General features: G+C 54.7%; 2 protein-coding genes across 3 annotated transcripts; one reads left to right on the forward strand and one right to left on the reverse strand.

Annotated features, from left to right (window-relative positions):
• Positions 1-14: 14 nt before the first annotated feature.
• Positions 15-11,952, reverse strand: RABEP2 (rabaptin, RAB GTPase binding effector protein 2). Its single transcript, XM_082643638.1, is given in 14 exon segments — positions 15-675; positions 1,117-1,233; positions 1,326-1,379; positions 1,475-1,590; positions 1,593-1,631; positions 1,782-1,959; positions 2,777-2,932; positions 4,132-4,230; positions 4,315-4,410; positions 5,339-5,686; positions 5,774-5,884; positions 8,393-8,550; positions 10,595-10,804; positions 11,307-11,952. Coding segments are annotated over 14 exon segments (1,845 nt in total). The 5' UTR covers positions 11,368-11,952; the 3' UTR covers positions 15-573.
• A 4,657-nt stretch (positions 11,953-16,609) lies between these two features.
• CD19 (CD19 molecule) lies at positions 16,610-21,909 on the forward strand. Of its 2 annotated transcripts, none has more exons than XM_082644571.1 (14): positions 16,610-16,768; positions 17,092-17,295; positions 17,413-17,706; positions 18,744-18,851; positions 19,125-19,173; positions 19,497-19,585; positions 19,954-20,067; positions 20,190-20,294; positions 20,377-20,445; positions 20,553-20,612; positions 20,708-20,764; positions 21,340-21,432; positions 21,535-21,637; positions 21,806-21,909. In XM_082644571.1, exons 1-13 carry the CDS (start codon positions 16,684-16,686, stop codon positions 21,621-21,623), a joined length of 1,416 nt encoding a protein of 471 aa, XP_082500697.1. In that variant the 5' UTR covers positions 16,610-16,683; the 3' UTR covers positions 21,624-21,637; positions 21,806-21,909. The 2 variants fall into 2 exon arrangements, with proteins under 2 accessions (XP_082500697.1, XP_082500698.1); XM_082644572.1 differs by having other exon boundaries at positions 16,712-16,768; positions 17,058-17,295.
• The last annotated feature ends 1,123 nt before the right edge of the window (positions 21,910-23,032 follow it).

The following is a 23,032-nucleotide window of genomic DNA, read 5'->3' on the forward strand; positions in this document are numbered from 1 at the left end:
GACAAGGCGACCGATTGAGCTGAGCTGCTTATTTATTGAAAATAAATGACAGAAAAATCTGGCCTTGTCTCCGTGCACACCTTGGGGCCTGGTTCGGGCCCCTGGGGACAAGCATCTTAGTGTCATGCAGTCCAGGAAGCAGCCACCTGTCCCAGGGCGCGTGTGTGGAGGGACCCGGGGACACGACCCAGGGCTCTCGGCCACCACTCACAGCTCGGCTGTGCCTGGGGAAGGGGATGGAGGTAACAGGCATGGCTGTTAGGCTGGGTGGGGGCGGGGGCGGGAGGCTTGGAGCCCAGGAGGCAGCATGGCAGCCAGAAAGCCACAAGGCTGAGCCTGCCCCTCTGGCTTCCAGAGGGGGTTGGGACCCTCACCCAGGGGTCATCTTTGGAAGCAGAAGACCCAGCCGCCCCTGGGAGGAGGCGCTGGAGGGACAGGGCAGCGGTGGCCCCGTCACCTCAACCCCAGGCTTGGAGAGGGTGAAGACTCCATCCTGAGACCCCCAAAACCTCGGCCTCACGGTTCAGGAGTGGAGAAAGACGGTCTCCCCCCAGGGTGGGTGGTGCTGGCCCCTCAGGTGTCCTTGATGTCCCCGACGTCCCTGAGGGGCGCCTCGTCCATGATGCTGCGCACTTGCTCCAGACTCTCTGCCTGGCGGATCCGTTCCAGGCGCACCTGTGGGGGCCGGCAAGGGAGGCAGAGGGCCCTCGGTGGGAAAATGCAGCCTCCACCCCATCGGCCAGCCCCCTGAGGGGCAAAAGCACGGGACCAGTGTACCCAGGGGCCTCACCTCCCCCAACCCCCAGTGAAAATGGTTCAAGGGAAGAAATGCATCCTAAGAGAGCAGCCTGAGGAAGGGTGGGCAGGGGCAGGTGGAAGTGACGTGATGAGCACAGGGCACGTCGGCGTGCCAGGCCCTGGGCCACGGGCTTCACACCACCGACAAAGATGGAAGCACAAGATCGTCAACGTTTTTTGAGCACTAGCTCAGAGGAAAGGACCATGCCATCCCCAGAGGGAGGGAGAGGACTCTTCTAACTGGGAGACTATCCTTGCAAGACGGAGGACAAGTCACCTGGAGTCATGCCAGTCTGGTGGGGAGGGGACACGCCGTACCTGCAAGGCCTGGGACAGTCGTACGAAATCCCTCTGCACTTGCTCACTGGTCTCCAGCTCAGCCTGCAGCCGCAGCATCTTTGCCCTCTGTTCCGAGAGGAGGTCTGTGAGCTGGGCCTGGGGGCACAGGACGTAGAGCTGGGACCCTGGGCTGAGGAAACAGGATGTCTGGACAGGGTAACCCCTTCAATATCGCCCCCGATCCTCACCTCTTCTGTGCGGCCCAAGCCCGGTGGCTGCCTCAGGACTTCCTGCTGCCTGGCCTAAGGGAGACATAAAGGGCAGCAGGGGCTGGTGCGGGTCCTCTCCACGCTGCCACCCTCCTCCGCCATCCCGGCCTGGCCCGGTCCTGCCTCACCCTGCTCTGCTCCTGCTGGACCCGCTCCATCTCCATCCTCAGGCTGCACAGGGAGGCTGGGAAGTCAGGCAGGGCCAAGTCAGGCCCACGCCCTCTCTCCTTCCCCGCCCCGCCCAGCCCGGCACAGGCTCCAGCCCATACTCACCCTCTAACACCTCTGTGTGGAAAGGAAAGAAAGAGAGGTCAAGGCTCATCATTCTCGCACTGCTTCCTCTCTCCCCTCCTGGTGCCCAGGCAGTCCCCGAGGGGGTGGGGACTCAGCCTCACGGGGAGCGAGGGTGGGGTGGCTCGCTGCCTCCTCCCTCACCTGTCTCCTCCCGCTGCACCCTCAGCTGCCCCTCCAGGCTGGCCCTCGCCGCCGTCTCTTCCTCCAGCGCCTCCCGCAGGGTCACGATCTCAATCCGCAGCCGCTCGGCCTCGTGCTCCTGGGCCTGCTGGTGGGCCCGCGCCTCCTGCTGCGTGCGGCGCACCAGCTGCCGCAGCTCCTGGAAGGATGCAAGTCACGGGCTGGGTGCAGGGCCGGCCGGGGGCCAGTGGCTAGAAGGGGATTGTGGGGAGGGGAAAGGAAGGAAAGAAGGAAGAAAACATAACAGAGGAAACAACCCAAACACCCATCACGGGGAGAGTGGACAAATACCCTGGGACGGCGGTGAATATTTTCCCGCAGCACAACCCGGAGTGGAGGATCCTCAGGAGCGGTGCTGAGTGAAAGCTCCAGGAGACTACCCAGAGCAAGATTCTGAGTTTTTATAACTAAAAACAACTAAAGTTAGCACTCCACGGTTTAGGCAGACGTGTATATGTAATAAAAACGATCCCAAAGAAGGGCAAGGGAATGATAAAGCTCAGGAGGGCAGAAACAGAGCCAAGGAACACGGGGCGGGGCACATGTAAGGTGACGTCAGTTATAGTTCTCAAGGTGGGCAAGGGTTCCGGCTGATGTTCATATTTTTAATAAATTCAATCAGCAGAGGCCAGGCACAGATCAATGATGACAGCTTGTTATGAACCAAAGATTATGATGAATTCAATTTTGTGGATCTCACGTCACTTAAAAATAACAAGCCAAATTACTGCTTCCTTTGCGTCAAGCATTCTGTTAACTCATTTTCTCTCCGTGCTGATGCTGGGAGGGGGTGTGGTCCCATTTGGCAGAGGAGGAAACTGAGCCTTAGAAACGTTGAGTGAGTTGGCCATGGTGACGCAGCTAATACACAGCAGCCTGGGTCCGTCCCCGATTCCCGTGGCCCCAGGCCAATGCTTTGCTGTGTGTGGAGAGGAAGGGCCTGTCCCCCGCCTTACCAGCAGCGAGCCGGGCAGCGACTCCTCTTGGCCCTCATCCTGCTCCAGGCTCCGGGGGGCTGAAGACGGCAGCTGCTCAGCCCGGAGCCCTTGGTTTTCCTCAGTCAGTCGCTTTACCTCGTGGCTCAGGCACTTGTGCGAGGTGGCCAGCTCTGCCTGGGGATGGACAGTTAGGACGAGGCGATGAGGGGACAGGGGGTCTCCAGTCTCCCGTGAGGCCAAAGCCTGAACACTCCTCCCAGTGGTCAGGAATGACAGCCAGGAAGCCCACGCCCTCCTTCTAGGCTGAGAAAGAAAGAAACACCCTTTAGTAAGCATCTTTGGCTCCCAAGCTCTTTTTTGTTTTTTTTTGGCCACACCACGTGGCTCACGGGATCTTAGTTCCCTGACCAGGGATCGAAACTGGGCCCCCTGCAGTGGAAGCGCGGAGTCTTAACCACTGGACCGCCAGGGAACTCCCTCAAGCTCTTTCTACACCCTCCTCGATGACTTGGAGGTCACACAGTGGCAGCCAGAGGCCACATCGGGTGTTTTATTTGGTCCATATGGGTGTTTTTAAACCTTCAACAAGGGGCTTCCCTGGTGGCGCAGTGGTAGAGAGTCCGCCTGCTGATGCAGGGGACGCGGGTTCGTGCCCCGGTCCGGGAGGATCCCACATGCCGCGGAGTGGCTGGGCCCATGAGCCATGGCCACTGAGCCTGCACGTCCGGAGCCCGTGCTCCGCAATGGGAGAGGCCACAACAGGGAGAGGCCCGCGTACCGCAGAAACAAAACAAAACAAAACAACCTTAAACAAGTACAACATTAAAAACTGGGAGACTACACACAAACATCCGGATCTCTGGCTTCTCCTGACAAATGAGAAAACCAGGCAGCATCAAGCCTGCACTCCCACGCACCATGGGCAGCGAGTCAAGGGGCACTAGCTCCCTTTACAGGGTCTCTTGGTTTGCCCTGCTGCTCCTTCCTGCCTCACACGTGGCCCAGTTCAATCATCTGCCTCTCCTGTCTGGTCTCAGGAAGTATCTGATTTTGCAATCCCTGCTTTTCATTCTCACAACTCTGTAAGCTAGGACCCATTATCTCAATTTCAAGGCATCAAGGCTGAGGCTCTGGGCTTGTGGGATTAGCACAAGATCACAGAGTGAGTGCGTGGTGGGTTCTTCTGAATCAGTACCAGGTGCCCTTGAAACCCTTTTACCCACCTGGCACCAACTCCAGGGCAAAGCCAGAGCGGCTGGTGGTGGGGTGGGGGCAGGGGGCGAGGCAGGACAGGTGCCTCAACCTTCCACGTGGCTCCCTCAACCAATTCCCGTCCCACTCCTCTCCCTCCCATCCCGGCCCCCAGCCCTCACCATCTGCAGCTGAACCCGCTCCTGGGCCTGGCTCACGGTCCCCTGCAGGGTCCGCAGCAGCTGCTCTGAGTTCTGGACCTGGGCCAGGAGCACCTGCATCTGTGGGTGGAAGGGGGGCGAGGGTGAGGCCGGGCCAGGAGGAGGCAGGGAGTGGAGGCCCTGCGGAGCAGAGGCTGAACCCACCTGCTTGGCGCAGTCCTCGTTACTCCGTCTCAGGCCCTCTTGCAGCTCGTCCCGCTCCCGGCTGATGCTCTCCAGGTCCTTCTGCAGCTGCCGCCCCTGCCACAGACGCCGGCCTCAGCCTCAACCGCCAAGGGGAGGCTTTCCCTCCTCGCCAGACCTCTCACGCCTTGCCCCCTGCACCTCGGTGGGCAGTGCCATCATCCACCCAGTCATTCAAGCCAAAAGCCCAGGAATGGATGCTGACTCTTCTAAGTCCTCCACTCCCCAGGTCCAACCCACCAGCAGGCCCTGCCCGGCGGCCTCCAAAGTGGATTCCAAATCCACCCATTTCTCTCCACCTCTGCTGCCATCTTCTGGTCCCAGTCACTACCTTTCTCTGAACTATGTCAAGCATCGCCCTCCCAACCGGTCACCACCCTGCTTCTCCCGTTGCCCCCTCCCCCAACTGCAGTCCATTCCCACCCAGAGGCCCCAGTGACCTGTTAAAAGCCTAGAGCAGAGAAGGCTTCTCCCTGACATGCCACAGAGGCTTCCTGCAGCTTCTCCTCTAAGATGCAAACTCCATGGCTGGCCCCAAGGCCAAGGCCGACCTCCTGTGACCCCTGCCTGCCTTTCTGACCTCATCTCTCTTCCCCTCCTCTGTGGCCTTCCTGCTCCTCAGACACACCGTGGTCTGTCCGTCCTCTGGGCCTTGGAAACTGCAGTTCCTTTGGCCCCCAATCTTCAAAAAGCACCTCATTTTCCAGCCAGGATGGTCTCCTGCATTGCCAGTCTCTATCCCATGACCCTATTAAGTCTTGTTCTGGGTGTCTCACCCTGTGACACTGTCTTCCTCATGTGCCCATGTGCATGTTTGGGCCTGGCTCCCTCGCTAGAGGAAGCTCCAAGAGGGTGGGAAGTTTCTTCTTCACTGCAGGATTCCCAGCTCTAGCTCAGGGCCTGGACATAGTAGGTGCTCAGTAAGTACTTGAAACAAGAGACGGATGGGTGCACGTCGGCAGCCCACTCTGCCCACTCCACTCACCTCCACCTGCAGCTGCTCCCACTGGTTGTCTGGGACGAGCTGGTAACCAGGAGGGGGCAGGTAGATGCCCTCAGGGACCAGGGTGCCCGTGGACACCAGAGAGGCTGTCTCTTCCTGCTCGGGGCTCAGGCCATGGCGGCTGCGGGGCAGGGAGGAGCTGCCGCTGGCCCCACCGCCGAGGGAGAAGGAGGAGATGGAGGCGCTGTCGTCACAGTTGTGGGCGAAGGCCTCGGCCGCTGCACCCCCGTCTCCACTCAGCTCCTCGAGAGGCTCCAGTGGGGGAGATGGGTCCCGGGACAGGAGCAACTCCGTGGAGCCGTGCAGGGAAGGGGGATGCCGGGGACGTCTCTAGGGAGAGGGGGCAGGGAAGAGGCTGGGGGGCCAGGGTCCTGTGCCGCCCCTTCTTCTCTCAGCGCCCCCTGGCCACCCCCTCACCTGGATCTCTTGGATCAGCTCCTCTGCCCTCAGCAATTTCGCCTTCAGCTCCTCAATCTCCTGCTCCATGGGCAACACGATCTCCCGCAGCTTCTCCGAGTCCTCGTGGGCCTGAGGAAGGGGGGGTTGGGCAGTGACTGTCCCCCCTCCCGACTGCAGGACCCTCAGGACTGTTCAGAGCTTTCCCTCCAAGCACATCAGCTCTTCTAATCCTCCCAAGAAGGCACCGTCCACCCCCATTTTATTTATTTACTTTTTTAATATTTTATTTATTTATTTTTGGCTGTGTTGGGTCTTCATTGCTGCGCGCAGGCTTTCTCTCGTTGTGGCAAGTGGGGGCTACTCTTCATTGCGGTGCCCAGGCTTCTTACTGCAGTGGCTTCTCTTGTTGTGGAGCACGGGCTCTAGGCGTGCGGGCTTCAGCAGTTGTGGCACGCAGGCTCAGTAATTGTGGCTCACGGGCTCTAGGGCGCAGGCTCAGTAGTTGTGGCACATGGGCTTCGTTGCTCTGCAGCATGTGGGATCCTCCCGGACTAGGGCTCGAACCTGTGTCCCCTGCATTGGCAGGCGGATTCTTGACCACTGCGCCACCAGGGAAGTCCCCATCCCCATTTTAGAGAGAGGAACACAGAGGCTCTGAGAGCTTACATGACTTGCCCCAGGTCACATGGTACAGAGCCAAAGTTACAACTACCTTCCTGTTGCCCACTTGTAGAGTGACATACTTTTCTTCCCCAACATCATGTATCCTGTTTTCTTTTATCATAGAACGTCACATTTTTAGTTGGGCTCGTGACCTAAATTCTAGAATACCATCTACATTTCTCAGCTTTCCTATAACTAAGCATGGCCATATGACTAAGTTCCAGCTATGAGATGTAGGCATATGTGTCAGGTGCAACTTCCAGGACAACTCCTCAAAGGGAGAGGGTGGGTTTTTCTTTACTCCTCCTCCTCCTTCTTGCTTGCTAAAATGTGGACGTGATGGCTGGTGCTCAAGCAGTCATCTTGGACCATGAGGCAGTAAGATACCCATGGCAAAACAGCAACATAGGAGGAGCCTGGGTTCCTATTGACTTGTTGAGCTGCCACATCAGCCCTGGAATGTCTACCTCTGGTTCTAAGAAAAACAGATTTCTATCTTATTTAAGCCACTGTTATTTGGGTTTTCAAACTTTGTCCTAATCAATATGTCTTCCCATACTCCTATCACCAGCATATTTCTGGCCACTTCTTTTCAGTCTTTTCAGGTTTGGGATCCTGTTGAACTTGCACAGCCAACAGCCTCTGGACACCTCCACCTGGATGTTGCACAGGCTCCTCTGTCCAAGTACAGCCAAATCTGAACCAACTCATGACGCCACTTCTCTTCCCATAAGCTCTAGATTGGCGAGAATGACCCTGCTATCCACCCAGCTGTCCAAGGCATAAATCTGCCAGTCATCCATCCTCTTCCAAGTCATGCCATTTCTACCTCTTGAATCACTCAAAAACCCATCTCAGACGAGTTCAGTTTAACCCTCCAAATCTCTTATGTGCACAGTGGCAACAGGTAGGGTAAGCCTGTATGCTCTGCAGATGCCCACGCCGTAGATGGACGCAAGGCCAGGACTGGAACTTCCCAACTCTGGGCCTGTGGCTCCTTCCGCCGTACCAGGTAGCCTTAATTTAGCAGAGCCCTCTCCTTCACCACCCTGTGTAACCACTCCCTGAGGAACACTGTGAAGGCAAGTAAGTAGCAGCCTCTGCTGGCAAACTGTGGGTTGGAACCTTCCTTTCTTGGGCTCCTATTTTGATCTGTGTCCTTCTAACCAGGCAACTTACTCCATCTGCCTGAGCTGAAGTTTCCTCACGTATAAAGTGAGGTAACTACCTACCTCACAGGGCAGCTGTGTGAATCAAATGAGGGAAGATGTGAATTTGCTCTGAAAGATGAAGAGTTTGGTAATATGTGCTTCCTACAACTGTTCATGACAAGAGTAATGGAGGCAATATACCACAGAGATTAAGAGCAAAGCTTCAGAACCAGACTGCCTAGATTTTAAAATCGCAGATCTGCTCCTTTTTATGTGTATAACCTGGGGAGAATTACTAAACTTCTCTGAGCCTCACCTTACTCATCTGTTAAATGGATCTAATGGGTCCCTCTTTTAGGGGAAAGATTGGGGAGACTTGAGTCTGTCAAGCAGGTATTGCAATGCCTAGTGCATGAGAGGTATCCTTAAATTCTAGCCCCCTCCCCTCTACATGACATGACTTTTTTTTTTTTGGCTGCGCTGCGTGGCTTGCGGGATCTTAGTTCCCCGACCAGGGATCGAACCTGGGCCCCTGCAGTGAAAGCACAAGTCCTAACCACTGGACCGCCAGGGAATTCCCTACATGACTTTTCTTAATTTGGGAGGTAAACACACCTGGCCATCCCACTAGTAAGTGGCAAGCCAGGACCGTGCTGAGTACAGGGCTCGTGTATGTTATACCTAGAATTATTACTGGGTGCCCTGCTCCCAGTGATGTGGCAGTGGGACACAGATAATCCCTCTGCCCCACGGTCACCTTTGGCTGCTTCAACATATTTCCAAATCCTTGAGGAGGGGGCGGGTAGGCTATCCCAACCCCAACCTTTTCCATCTGCTTCTCCAAGGAGTCCAGGGGGTGAGCCCTGGACAGCAGCTGCTTCAGGCGCCCCAGCTCCCGCTCCTTCTCCTCACAGTCCTGCTGCTGCTGCTGCCGCTCCTGCTTCAGAGACGTGATCTGGGCTTCATAGCTGCTGATGGAGTCTGGCGAGACAGGAAGGGCAGAGGAGAGGGAGGGTCAGTGTGCCAGCCCTACCTCGGGGCGAGCGGGGGGCGCTCCATCACTGCCGCTCTCTGCAAGGCAATTTACCATAGCAGTGATGACAGTGGACGTTGTGGTGGGATGGTCCTGGGCAATCAGTTCGCCTCTCTGCATAATGTCCTCGGCCAATGATTATCCCACTGGCTTGTTACAGGGTCAAATGACATGATATCTGGAAGGGGTTCAACCCTCTTCTTGGTACATAATAAATGCTAAAGATAGGCTATCTGTTGCTATTAATACATACCGATAACAATCAATATCTAATAAGAGTCATAAATATTCACTCTGGACCAGACTCTGAGCTGGGCTCTGGAAATAGAGAAATTAATCAAACACAAACCCTGACACCAGGAGCCCACAGTCCAATGAGGAAGACAGCTGTGGAAATAGTTACGAAGCAGTGTGAGGAGAGCTCGTGAAAGGACCACTCCTGGGCTTGTGGATCCCAGAGGAAAGAGCCCCTCGCTCTGCCTGCCAGGCCAGGAGAGACACCAGCAAGTGGTAAAGGATGGAAAGGACACATTAAGTAACAGGAGCAAAGGCTCACAGGTGGGAAGGTGGACGGTGTGGCTGGGGCATGGTGGGCACATTGGAAAAACTGGAGTGAAGATGTAGGAGGAGATGCTGCGAAGGGTGGAGAGGGTGGCCGTGAATGGCTGCTAAGGCCTTGAATGTCACGCCAAGGAGTTTGGGATTTATCCTACATGTCAGTGGGAGGTAAAGGGATGCTGGGCGGAACATGGTCATTTTTCATTTGCATAGTTATCTATTTTAACACATACTAACATTAGAAGTAAGGGTTCTGTTGCCAGACTGCCTGGGTTCAAATCTTCTCCTTTCTATCTGTATGACCTTAGGCAAGTTGTCTAACCTCTCTGGGCCTCAGAGCTTCCTCTGTAAAATGGAGATGGATAATAGTTCCTAACTCATAGAGATTATTATGAAGATTAAATACTCATAAAGCATTTAGCTCAGTGCCTGGCACTCAATAAGTGTTATTATTATTATTATTACTATTATTATTATTTAGGACACAGTTTCTTACAGGGACAGGAAGTTCCCTTTAAAATAAATGTATATAGGTTTTTTAAAAGGGGACCTATTTAAAGAACAATATTAAGTAGATGACAGGGTAAGTCATACAAGGACAACCATGTTGCACAGATGGTACATGGATGCCTGAAATGTGGGGAACCATGGCCCCAGAGAAATCTGGAGCCAGGAGCAGTTGTTAGGGAAATGACATGGTGGGATGGGAACTGTAGGAAGTTTACTCTGGAAGTCAACGTCAAGGCCAGATTATGGAGGGAGACTTGTAAGAAGGCTGGGACAACAGTCCGGGGGAGTTGACGAGAGCTTTGCTACAGCAGTGGCAGTGGAAGCAAAGGGGTGGGATGCAACTGGGAGCTATTGCAGAGACTCTGGCCTTGGACTACAGGAGAAGGGGAATGGAGGAAAAGAAGCTGGAGGATCTGGGACAAGGGGAGCTGATGCATCCCAAGTACAGAGGATGAGAGGGAGAGAAGTCTGTGCATGTGGGGCGGGGTGGCGGGGAGGTTGTGCGCGGATGTAGGGGTGTTTGGGGAAGAAGGGAAACCAGATGATGAGACTTACAGAGACTAGGCCCAGGGCCGAGTCTGAAGGCCAGAGGCTCAAACGAGTTCTCAGGGAACTGAGAAGCTGCTCACTTTCAGGGTTGATCAGTCATCAGTGAGGGACAAGAAATGACACGACATGGGGCCAGGGAACAGGTAGCAGCTCCGAGCTAAACTTAGCTGGAACTGACAGAGCTGCTGCTAGCGTAGGCAGTGCCGCTATGCAAATTAGAAAAGGGCGCGTCTCCCTCTGAGCCCCTGGGTCTGCCCTGCGCTAGGCAGCCCTGCTAACCTACCCCACAGGTGTAGGTTATGCCCGCTGACCCCTTTCTTGTCATGCACTCCCCCTTATGGGGCTGAGGGAGTCTGGGAGGAGTGCCTGCCTCACCTTTCAGGATGGCCTGCAGCGAGGCCACCTCCTCTTGGCATTGCCGCTGCACTGCAGCCACAGCCTCGGCCTTCGTGCTCTCGCTCACCTCGGCCACAGCCTTCATGGTTTCCATTTCTGCCAGGGCGCCTGCCAGCTCAGCCCGAAGCCGGTCGAGCTCCCCTGATTCGGCCTCAACTTTTGCCCCCTCCGGGGTCTGGGGGTCCAGCGCTGTGAAGGACAGGGATCAGCCTCTTTTCTCATCACTCTCGGATTCCCAATATTCCCAGGGCATCAAATCCTCAACTTCTGCAACTTAGTACAGCAGCCAAGGTCCCTGCACCTTTACCTAGCCCCGCCCCACTCACCTGGCCCCTCCCCTTCCCCGACTCCTCCTCACCTAGCTCTGCCTAGTGTTGCCTAGAGCCCCGCCTCTTCCTCCCTCGGTTCACCCAATCCCCTCTTTTCTCTGACACGACCCTTCCCTTCTAGTGGCTCGCCCCTTTTCCACCTGGCTCCTCCCCTCCCACACTGGGCCCCACCTCTAACCTGCCACTGGCCCTCTCCCTTGAATCGCTAGACCACGCCCCCTCCGTCTTTCGCTCCCCCCCGCCCCGGCGGCGTGGTCCCGCCCCTTTCTCCAGGCTCCCCCACCCACCCACCCACCGACGCCGAGCTCGGCCCCGCTTCCGGCCTCGCCGCCCCTCGCGTGCACAGACGCGTCCTCACATACCAGCCTCCGGCTGCCGCCGCCGGACACCCTTACCCGCGGCCGCCGGCGCAGGTGCCGCCATCGCCTCTGCTCAAACGGCGGGTTCCCGCACTCCCCGGTGACTGCGCTCACCGCTTCCGGGTCCTCTCGGCTGTTTCCGGATCCGCTCGGCTGTTTCCGGATCGGCCCTGGGCTCGAGGCTGAGGCCGGAGTTGGGGAGGGGTGGCCGAGCCTCGGCCGAAGATTTCCGAGTGGACTCCCGCGGCCGAAGATTTCCGAGTGGACTCCCGGCCGCGGCCCCAGGTCCCGCCCCTCCTCGCCTTCTTTGTTGGGCAGCGGTGCTCGAGAAGGACGCCTGCCCTTCAAACCCCGAAGTAGTTCTTTCGTCAAAGGCCTTTGGGCGTCTCCGCGTGACCTTGGAAGCTTTGCTCAAATTACACGTCCTCCGGGACGCCCACTGCCTCAGCCTAAGGAGAGCGAAGCTCTCGCGGTCTCTCCCAAGCCCCGGAGCTGACCTCTTTGATCGGCCCCTGGCCGCCCTTCCGCCAGAGCTAGGCTCACGTTACAGCGAATTGTGGTCTAGCCTCCCTGCACCTCCGCTTTCGTGGAGCGTCCCTCGGGGCAGGGCTGCTGGGTCGACTTCACTTTTCTGGGCGCCTGGGTCCCCGCGTAGTCAGTCGTAGAAGTCAGAAACTTCCATGTCCCCACCCCCACTTTGATATTCAGCCGGTCACCGCTTCCTGCTAATCCTCCCTCCACCTCCCAGTGCCTCTGAAATCCCTCCTTTCCTCTGTCGGCCGCTGCCCTAGGTCAAGCTCTCATTATCTGTGAACACTCCCCTCCAACAGCCGACCTGACTTCTCCCCTTGGACGGTGACAGGTAACTCAAACTTCAGTCTAGAGCCTTGATTCCCTTTCTCCCAAACCCGTTTCTCCCTCTGGAAAGTACATTCCAGGAGCCTGTAAGTCCTTGGTTCTTCGTGTCCTCCTGCAAGTCATGTCTCACTTAAAAATGGGCGAAGGACAGGAATAGACATTTCATTGATGTCGCAGATGGCAAATATGTGCATGAAAGAAGATATTCAACATCATTAGCCATTTGGGAAGTGCAGATTTCCTACTTGCACACCTACCAGGACAGCTAAAATTTAAAGAGTGATAATACCAAATGCTGGTGAATAGATGGAGAAACTGAGTTTCTCATGTATTCCTGAAGAGAATGTAAAATGGTATAGCTACTGTGGAAAAGGGTACGACAATTTCTTACAAAACTAAACATGACCTTACCTGAACACATCAAGCTTTTCCCCACCCCGGGTCTTGGCTCCGAAGTCACCTTCTCAGTGAAGCCTTCCCTGACCACCCTTTCTAAAGTAGCCACTTCTATCACCTGTCCACCATTAGATCGCATTAGAGACTTCTCACCACCTGAAATTGTTTATTGGTTAACTTATTTATTGTTTATTAACAATTGGTTAACCAATTGTTTACTGGTTAACTTGTTTATTACCCCCTTTAGCCTTCTGTGGCCCCCAAGACTTGAATCAGAGCTCCATGAGATTAGGAACGTTGTCTTTCTTGTACCCTGTTATTTTCCCAGCACCTAGCACAGTGCCGGGTAAATAAACAGTAGTAAATAAATATTTGGTGAATGAATGAATGAACACTTTCCTTACTGATCTCTCTGGCCTCCCTCCAACCTCCTCCCCTCCCCCACCCCACTGCAACCTGGGTAGTTTTAGAAAATGCAAATCTGACCAGGTCAACTCCTAGATTATAAATCCCCAAGAGCTTCTTGCCCTCAGAATAAATTCCAGACTCCCTGCATATGTGGCAGGGTTTCTTGGGAAGGGCATGAAATGATGCCTGTAAATAAGGTTCCGGTCAACTATCAGGCTTGGATTTTAACCCGAGACCCTGGGAGTCATTGAAGGCTGTTGAGCAGGGGAAGCACACGGCTAATTCCAAGGAAACACTCTCTGTGAGGAATGTGGGTGGGAAGTAAAGGAGGTAGAGGACAGAGAGCCCAGAAAACAAGCTGTTGAAATGGTTCTGGTTGAGAAGAGTCCAAAATAGGAGAAAATTGACTCTAGAAATATTGAGGATAGAAAATGAACTAGCTTTGGTGACTGAGTACATGGGGGAAAGCGAAAAGAAAGTTTCCTGTCACTCTTCTAACTTCCTTCCCTTTTTATTTATTTATTTATTTTATTTGATTTACAATATTATGTTAGTTTCAGGTGTCCAGCAGAGTGATTCAGTTGTGTATATATAATATTTTTTTCAGATTATTTTCCATTATAGATTATTACAAGATATTGAAGATAGTTTCCTGTGTTACACACTAAATCCTTGTTGCTTATCTATTTTATGTATAGTAATTTGTATCTCTTAATTGCATACTCCTAATTTATCCCCCCCCCGTTCATTTCCCCTTCGGAAACCATAACTAACTTACTTCCTTTATACAACAAACACTTATTGAGCACCTACTGGATGCCAGTGAACCAGGCAGTAAAGACCCCTGTTGTAGCACAATGAATAATCTAGGGCAGGTGGCCAATGAGAAGACTAAAAAATAAACAAGCAGACTTTGGGACTGGGGCAAAAGCTGGGAAGGAAATAAAACAGGCGTGTGAGGTTAATTTCAAAGTACCTGGGGTGTCAGGAAAGGCCTCTCTGAGGAAGCAATGTTTGAACTGAGAGTTGAGCAAGGAAAGGAGCCAGTGGAGTGAAGAGCTGAGAGTAGATCCAGGAAGAAGGGCAGCAAGTGCAAAGGCCCTGAGTCAGGGGCAGAGTGGCGGAGAGTTGAGGTAGGAAATATAGTCACGGGCAGTCTCCCTCAGGTCTTTGGAATATTTATTTTAGGCAGAAAACAGTCGCTGGAATGTTCTAAGCAGGGAGCTGACACGCTCTAGCAAGAAGACTCTGCGTGTGAGGCAGCTGGAAGCTAGTGAAGGGATGAGAGAGATTCTGTTGAAGGAAAGGCAGATGGGGTCCTGCCCCCTCACTGGCTCCATTCTCTTCCCCCCTCCCCAGCCACCCCAACCCTCCCAAAGGGAGGTGGGGGCCCTGCCAGCTGGAGGGTCCCCTGGGGTTTGCCTAAGGCAAACAGGAAGCCACAGCCCAGTGAGACGGGCCTGGGAACCAGCAACTGAGAAAGCAGGTCTCCTGGGTCCCTGGCCCTTCTCCCTCCGTGACTGCAGCAGTGATAGACAGAGATTCACATGGAGGGGGTGGGGCGGGTGGGGGGGAGGAGAGAGAGAGAAAGAGACATGGGGGTGTGTGTGTCAGAAGAACAGATTTAAGAGTCAGGACACCTGGGTCCTGGTGCCCAGTTGTACCACCAGCCCAATGTGTGATCTCAGGCAACACCCCGCCTTTGTGTGGGGGGGCTCGATTTTCCCACTTCTAAATGGGTTCCTTCCATAACTGAAGCAGGGGCTTCCTGGGGAAGAACTGGGAGACAAAGGGGCATTAAGCATCAGTCATTCCTCAGTACCGCTGCAAAGGAGCCCCAGTGGCAGAATGGCTTGAACCCTTAGCTATGAATGGACACTGTCTCTCACGAACTGAGAGCGCTTGCTAGGTGCTGTGCTGAGCTACAAGTGCCATATATCTAGCACCCTGTTTAACCTCCACAAACAATATATATTTTTCTAATTTACGAAATTTATTTTCTTATATACATTATGAATTGCTCTGGGCAGACAGCCTTCACCTTACTGCGTTAATAGCACGTCTGTATTACCAAGCTACAGGGTAAGTCTTAACAAGGTCTGTATGCAACATAGCACTTGTCTACCGGGCACTGTAGAGCAGGATGAGGAAAAGCTGGGATCCATCTCAGGCGGAGAAGGGGGAGGGGGCAACGTGTCTCCCCTTCTGACAGTTGGTTTTCTCCCGGGAAGGGGAACGTGCAAAGTTATGTCTGGATTCTGGAAGTGGGTGGAGATCTTGGAGGCTGAGAAGCCCAAGGCAGCACTGCAGCTCGGCTCCCTTTATCTCTGAGGGAAGCAGGGACTCCTCTTTCACTCATCTGTAACACGTCACTCTGGCCTAGCTGATGCTTTGGGGAAACGGGGACAGGGGTCATCATCGAATTAGCAGCAATTAAGAACAGGCCATACACTGCCACAGTGTGGAGGTGTCATCCTGGCCCCAGGGACCTGAAAGCACAAACAATATTTTGAGACTACGGTTATTATCCCCAGTTTAGAGAGAAAGAAACTAAGGCTTAGAAAGATGAAGACAATTAGCCAAGTGGCGGAGGTGGAGGATTCAAACTCAGGTCTGCCAGATCCCACTGTATGTGTGATGGGCTGCTTGTACGGAGGTGGAGAAAGGCCCAAGAGACGTTGGTTGAATGAATGAAGGGGGTGTGTGTGTGAAGGGAAATGAACTAAGAGCCTGAGGTTGAAGGAGGGAGGAGGAGGAGAAGGAGGGAGCCTGGATCCACTCATTCAACAAATATTCCTTGGGCGCCTACACAATAACGTGCCAAGCACTGTTCCGGGGCACTGTGTGTACAGTTGTGAACAGGACAAAGCTCTGCCACAAGGGGCTTTCTAGTGGAGAAACAGAAATCCATCAAGAAAGGAGACACGCAAATAAGATCATCTCACATGGTGGTAAGTGCTGTGATGAAAATAAAACACGGTAGCAGGGAGGAGGTGAGTTTTGTGGTTCTGGAGGGGTGCGTGGAGAAAGGGCCTGAGGCATGACCACCCCTTCCTCTCTGGAGGGACTGCCCATCCTCCCCCACAGACACCCATGGTTCAGTGCCCACCAGGTCCCCGCCTGCCCCAGCATCCCCCGCGCGGCGAAGCTGGGTGCCCCGGGGAGTCTGGCCACCATGCCACCTCCTCTCCTCCTCTTCTTCCTCCACCTGTTCCTTACCCCCATGGGAGTCAGGCCCCAGGAAATACAACTACTGGAGGCTAAAGGTATGTCCGGAAGGCAGAGGTGGATGGAAGGGCTGGAAACCTGGGTTCCGGTTGGGTGCCCTTGGCCAAGTCACTTACCTTCTCTGAGCCTCCATTTTGTTATTTGTAAAATTCAGGGGAAGACTGCAAGGACTCTGAGGACTTATCCACTCCCAGCTGGTGGGGTCGTTGGCTTTATAACCCAGTCTGAGGAGTGAAGGGGGCTAGGGGCTCCTCACTCCCCACCCCCATCCTTCTCTCTCTCCACAGAGGGAGGCAATGCTGTGCTGCCATGCCTTGAAGGTCTCTCAGATGGTCCCCCTGAGCAACTGGCCTGGTTTCGGGGCTCCCAATCAACACCCTTCTTAGAGCTGAGCCTAGGGTTACCAGGCCTGGGCATCCATGTGGGGCCCCTGGGCACCCTGAAGGAGCCCCAGGGAACCTTGCTGTTCATCTTCAATGTCTCCGACCAGATGGGGGGCTTCTACCTGTGCCAGCCAGGCCCCTCTTCTGAGCAAGCCTGGCAGCCTGGCTGGACGGTCAGCGTGAAGGGCAGCGGTGAGGTCCGGGCTGGGGCAGGGAGGGCTGGATGAGAAGAGGGAGGCCCACCGTAGATGGAGGAGGTCCAGCAGCTGAAATGGATCCGGAGGGAGGGGCTGGAGTGTCCGAGGGACAAGCTGGGAGCCAGTTTTAGGTGGCTTCTAAAAACTGCTGTGGCTTCGTGACGGCAGCACTGCGCTGCTCTGTATTTGTCTTTCACTCTTTTCTCTGAGTCGCCGTTTCTCTGTCTCTCTCTGGGTCTTTGCCTCTGCCTTTCTGGGTCTCTGTATCTCTCTGCCTCTCCTAGATGTCTCTGTATCTGGTTCTGGGTATCTTCCCAGGAGAACTGTTCCGGTGGAATGCTTCAGACCTAAATGACCCAAGCTGTGGCCTGGGGAACAGGTCCTCAGGGGGCCCCAGGCTCTCTTCTGGTCACCCCACAAGGTCCCAGCTCTATGTGTGGGCCAAGGACCGCCCTGCGATCTTACGCACAGGTTCTGCCTGTGCCCCACCTAACGGCACTTTGAACCAGAGCAACAACCACGGTAAGGTGCTGGGGAGATGCCAGGAAGTGGGGGGATGATAACTGGGACCTGGATGGTGTGCAGGGGAGGAGACCCCCAAGGACTACACTTTCCTAGCCTTGGCTCTCCTTGCCCCAGACCTCACGGTGGCCCCTGGCTCCACACTCTCGCTGTCCTGTGGGGCATCCCGTACCTCACTGGCCAGAGGCCCCATCTCCTGGATCCATGTGCGTCCCAAGAAGCCTAACATCAAATTGCTGAGCCTAAACCTGAGTGAGGATGCCCAACTCAGAGAGATGTGGGTCATGGGCACCCTCGGGGGAAAGGCTGTTCTGTTGCTGCCTGAGACCACAGCTCAAGATGCTGGCATCTATCATTGTAACCATGGCAACGTGACCACCCAGATGCAGCTGAAGGTCACTGCCCAGTCAGGTAGAGTTTCTCCCAATTGTGGGGCATCTGAGTGGGGCTACTGGGAAGAACCGGAAGCCCGGCAACCTTGGTTCCCCAACCTGAGGGCTAGTAACAGCCTCACCCCGAGCCCCAGCCTCTACACTGAACACTGACCCCAACTTTTTCCTCCCTTGCTTCCAAGACACTACTTTTCTGGGTCTTTTACCACTGGTTGTTCCTTCCCATCAACTTTGGGAGAGGCTTCCTTCCTCCCTCATTCCTCACAGTTGGAGCCTTGAGCCCTCTTCTTATCCCTGTCTACACTTTCTCACCCTTGATTACACACTCTTCTTGTTTGTCCTCCTTTACTCCCATGGCTCCTTAGGCCACCATGCCTTGGTGACTCAGTTCCATACACCCCACACCCAGCCAACTCCTGGCATTGCCATTTGATGTCCATGGACATTGCAGGCTCAACAGGTACAAAATCAAACTTGATGTCTTCCTCAAGCACAGTCTTCTAGGTGGCCCTAGAAGTGAAGGACACTATCACCTGCCCATGTGCCCAAGCCAGCAACCTGGGCATCCTTCCTTTTCCTCACCTGTCACCAAGTTGGCCATAATGTTCTGCCCATTCTGTCTCCCTTCTTTCAATCCTACCATGTTACTGCAACCACAGTTCTCAAACTCATCCTGAACTTTCCCTCCAAACTCGACCTCAGCAGCACATTGCTGCATCTCACCTCTAACCCTGTGAACTCGACTCTGCCCTTTACGTTGACCATGGCTGTCCTTAACTGCAGCAGGAAGCTGATCATTATGCTCCCCTTAATCCTAACATTGTGTCTGACTATAGTCATAGTTTGTTCATGGTTTGCTTAACAGATGCCACTCCAGGCCCCGTGCCAGGCTCCGGGTCCTCAGAGGGAGGGAGGAGAGCCCTCCCTGTAGCTTGGGATGTTGAGGATCTGTGTCTTGCCCCAGCCCCCCGAGACTTATGGCCCTTTGAGATCTTGAGGCTGGACAGCAAGATGCCAGCCCGGGGTCTTCATCTCATAGCTCCTTCCCCCTAGCAGTATGGCATTGGCTACTGGAGACTGGTGGCTGGATAGTCCCTGTTGTGACTTTAGCTTATCTGATCTTCTGCCTGGGTTCCCTGGTGGGCTTTCTTCATCTTCGAAGAGGTGAGTCATGTCCCCCAGCTGGTCTTCCCAAACTTACCCCTCCCTCCTCAGGAGAGGCCACACTGGCCAGTCTGACAACCATCTGTTTCTCCTCCCACACCTCCCCCACAGACCTCAGAATCCTGCCCCCACTCCTTTTCTACCCCCTCCCCCAAACCACCCGAGCTCTTTGGAATTTGAAATCCCATCTCCTCCAAGTGACTTCCCCAGCATCCCCCAAATCTTCACTCTTGAGTCTCTCTCCTCTGATCATTCCCCTTAACTCCCCCCCAGCCCTGATCCTGAGGAGGAAAAGAAAGCGAATGACAGATCCCACTAGAAGGTAATGATGCCAGCGCCCTCCAGGCTCCCACTCCTGCACTTTCACCTTATGCTTTGCACTTGCTGTTTCCTCTGCTCAGGGTGTCTTTTCTCCACCTCTATGGTTGAAATACTGCCCAACCTTCAAAGCCCAGCACCAAAGCTACCTCCTCTGGGAAGTCCTCCTTCGAGTGATCGCAGACCCCTCTGTAGGCTGTGGCAGAACAGAGGTGCTCATAACAAGTGACCACATTTTAACCTCTGAGGGTCTAGCCTGAATCTTGAGTGTCCCCTCCAGTCCCCTCCAGGCCTGGCCTCACAGTGCAATTCCCCTTCCTCCTCCAGGTTCTTCAAAGTGACGCCTCCCCCGGGAAACGGGGCCCAGAACCAGTACGGGAACATGCTCTCCCTCTCCACTCCCCACTCAGGCACGGGTAGGAGGCACCGCCAGGTCCCTGACCCAGAGTTAGAACCCCACCCATTTTCCTCATCCTTCTAGACCCCTGAGCTCCAAGTCTTCCCGAGCTCGGAGCTCCGCCTTCAGAAAAGAGCCCGCCCCATGGTGCGGAGTCCCGCCCCGACTTGAGCCCCGCCCCCAGGACTCGTATCCCCGCCCCCAGACTCGGGACCTGAAGTCCGGTTCTGACCCTAGAACCTCGCCCGAGACTTCAGGCCACGCCTCTAGATTTAGATCCCGCCCCGCTGGCTCAAGGCTGGGTACCTAGACCCGGAGTCCTCCAGCAGGCCCTGAAGCATCCTCTGCCCGTAGCCCTGACCGCCCCCATCTCCTCTCACCCGCCAGGACGCGCCCAGCGGTGGGCTGCGGGCCTGGGAGCCACCGTGCCGTCCTACGGAAGTCCGCACAGCGACGTCCAGGAGGCCAGAGCCGCGGGGTCCCGGAGCCCACCAGGAACCGGTGATTGAGGGGGGTGGTTACTCACATGGGAGGTATTGGAGTGGTCTGTGGCAGGAATAGTGGACTGGGGCCTGGAGGAGGGGGCCCGTGACCCGGTTCCCACCCCCATCCCCAAACCCCAGGCCCAGAAGAAGAGGAAGGGGAGGCCTATGAGGAGCCGGACAGTGAGGAGGGCTCCAAGTTCTACGAGAACGACTCCAACCTTGGGCAGGACCAGCTCTCCCAGGGTAAGACTGCCCTCCCTCATCCTCACCTTCTCAGCCGGGGTGGGCTGTGGGCCCTCCCTGGATCCCTCTCCTTCTCCACCAGATGGCAGCGGCTATGAGAACCCTGAGGAAGGGGTCTTGGGTCCTGAGGATGAAGACTCCTTCTCCAACGGTAATCTGGGGGTACTTGTGGGGCCTCATAGACTTGGGAGAACCCACAGGGCTGTGGATCCCCTACAGGGCCGGAGTGGTCCCTGGAGTTCTCTTTTTTTTCGGCAGCAGCTGAATCTTATGAGAATGAGGATGAAGAACTGGCCCAGCCAGTTGCCAGGACAACAGGTGTGTGTGAGGATGGTCACATTCCTGCGGGGTGGATGGGGGTGGTGGTGTGTGTGACGCGAAGGCCGGGAGTGACTTCCCTCTTCCTTCTCCAGACTTCCTGAGCCCCCATGGGTCAGCCTGGGACCCCAGCAGGGAGGCAACCTCCCTTGGTGAGAAGTGCTTGGGACCTGCCTGTCTTGTCCAGGTTGGGTTGATGTGGCCTCGGCTCTAATGTCAGGCCCGACCTTGACCTTGGTTCTGACCCCAAACCCAAGCCCAATCCTGACCTTAGATTTGGCTCCAACTCTAACCTCAACACTGACCCCAATGCCCATCCTGATGCCCAGTGTTCACCCCATCCCTCATCATCAACATCAGTCCCAACCCCAATCCAGTTCCAGCCTGGACTTTGACCTCCAGCTCACCTCAGCCCCAATGCAGGCCTCACCTTTGACCTGAGCTCTCTCTACAACCTCCTCACAACTCTGACTTTGACTCCTTCCAATTCCGTTCTTCACTTTTTCTCTGACCACGGCCATAATCTAACCACACGTGATCAAACCCCACAACAAACAAGGGCCAGAACCTGACGCTAACCCTGTCACTCCTTCCTAGTACAATATTGTTCAAGCCTTCCACTGTCCTCTGCCCCTAAGACTCCCTCAGTATCTTAGGCTGCACTTCCCTTCCCCAAGCCCCCAGCATGGCTCCCAGGCTTCCAACTCTCCATCCCCTGGCCAAACAGGGTCCCAGTCCTATGAGGATATGAGAGGGATCCTGTATGCAGCCCCCCAGCTCCGCTTTGTTCAAGCCCAGCCTGGTCCCAGTCATGAGGAAGGTGGGTGCTTCTCCTGCTGTCTCCCATTGTCCTCTGAGGCTTCCTCCCTCCCAGCTGACTTTCAGCTCCACTTATGTCTTACTCCTTCCTGGTCCTGACCAGATGCAGACTCTTACGAGAATATGGATAATCCCGATGGACCAGAACCAGCATGGGGAGGAGGGGGCCACATGGGCACCTGGAGCAACTAGGTGATTCCCTTCAGGTGAGCTGGGAACTGCCCTCCAAGGATGGGAAAGAAGGAGGGAGATGAATAGGGATGGAAGTGGGGTGCTGGCTCCTGGAGTGCTCCCCATTACCATTTCTTCTGCATAACATGGACCTCCTCAGGCCCCTGAGATCCACACCTGACTCTGAAATCTTGTACCCCCAGCAGATGGCGCCAGCCTCTGGAGCAGTGTTACTCAGGATGCGTGTATCTGTGTACACACACAGTGTACACAAGCTAAACTTCGGCCCCCTTTGCACTCCCCAAATAAACTCAGTGAGCTCTTCCAATCCTGTGACATAGTGCCCTTTTGTGGGAGGGGAAGGGAAGGTGAGGATGCATGTATTCCCATCCCCTCTTGAATCCAGCGGAGGAGGGAGAACTCCATCTCTGGAACCACAGGGCCTTTTCCCGCCTGGGGCTTGGCCTGCACTCATCTCCCTCACTTGCCTTCCATTCCCGCCAGCCAGTCATTCAGTCATTGTTCATTCGGCAGTTGTATTCGTGGCGCCCAGTGAAGACAAAGCAATCCAGGAATTGGCAGTCATCACTGCCATTTATTGAGCATCTGCTATGTTCTAACATCAGTGAAGGCATTTAACCTTTCTAATCATCTGTTATGTGCCAGGATTGTATCAAAGTATTTTATGTATATTTTAAGTGTGTGTATGCTTATATATGTTAGCTCATTTTATCTTCACAAACAACCCTGTTTCATAGATGAGGAGACTGAGGCAGAGACCCTAAATTACATGCCCAAGACTTACCTAGTTAATAAATGTTGGGGACAGGACTTGAACTCTGGCCGTCTAATTCCAGAGCCTATATCATTCTTGACACTCTCCCTTCCTAGCTGCAGTTGTGTAGATGGAAAACCGAGGGTCAGAGAGGCCAAGTCATGCAACTAGCACTTCACAGAGCTGAATCCAGAAATCTGGCTGCTGTTCTAGCCATTGTGCCTACTGCCTGGTAAACTGCCTATGATATAAACCACAAACACAAAGACTTCAGAACTAAAAGTCTCCAGGCCCTGAAACCATTATGTAGCAAGCTTTACCACTCCCAAATTCCTGCCTGTCTCAGGCAAAGGTGGACTCAGTCATTGATAGTCTTGGTGTCTTCTGCCTGGTCTCCCCAGTTCCAGTGCTCTTCTGAAACCCAGGACTGGCATCTGAAACCTAGTCCCTCTCCTGCTCCAGAAGTTTCAGTGATCTCTGTAAGATTGCCTAGACTTTTTCAGTACCTATATTTTTATTTCTAGAATTCCTTTTTTTTTTTTTTTTTTTTTTTTGCGGTACGCGGGCCTCTCACTGTTGTGGCCTCTCCCATTGCGGAGCACAGGCTCCGGACGCGCAGGCCCAGCAGCCATGGCTCACGGGCCCAGCCGCTCCG

Source organism: Mesoplodon mirus (assembly GCF_964341445.2).
Source record: "Mesoplodon mirus genome assembly, chromosome: 15".
Lineage (NCBI taxonomy): Eukaryota > Metazoa > Chordata > Mammalia > Artiodactyla > Ziphiidae > Mesoplodon > Mesoplodon mirus.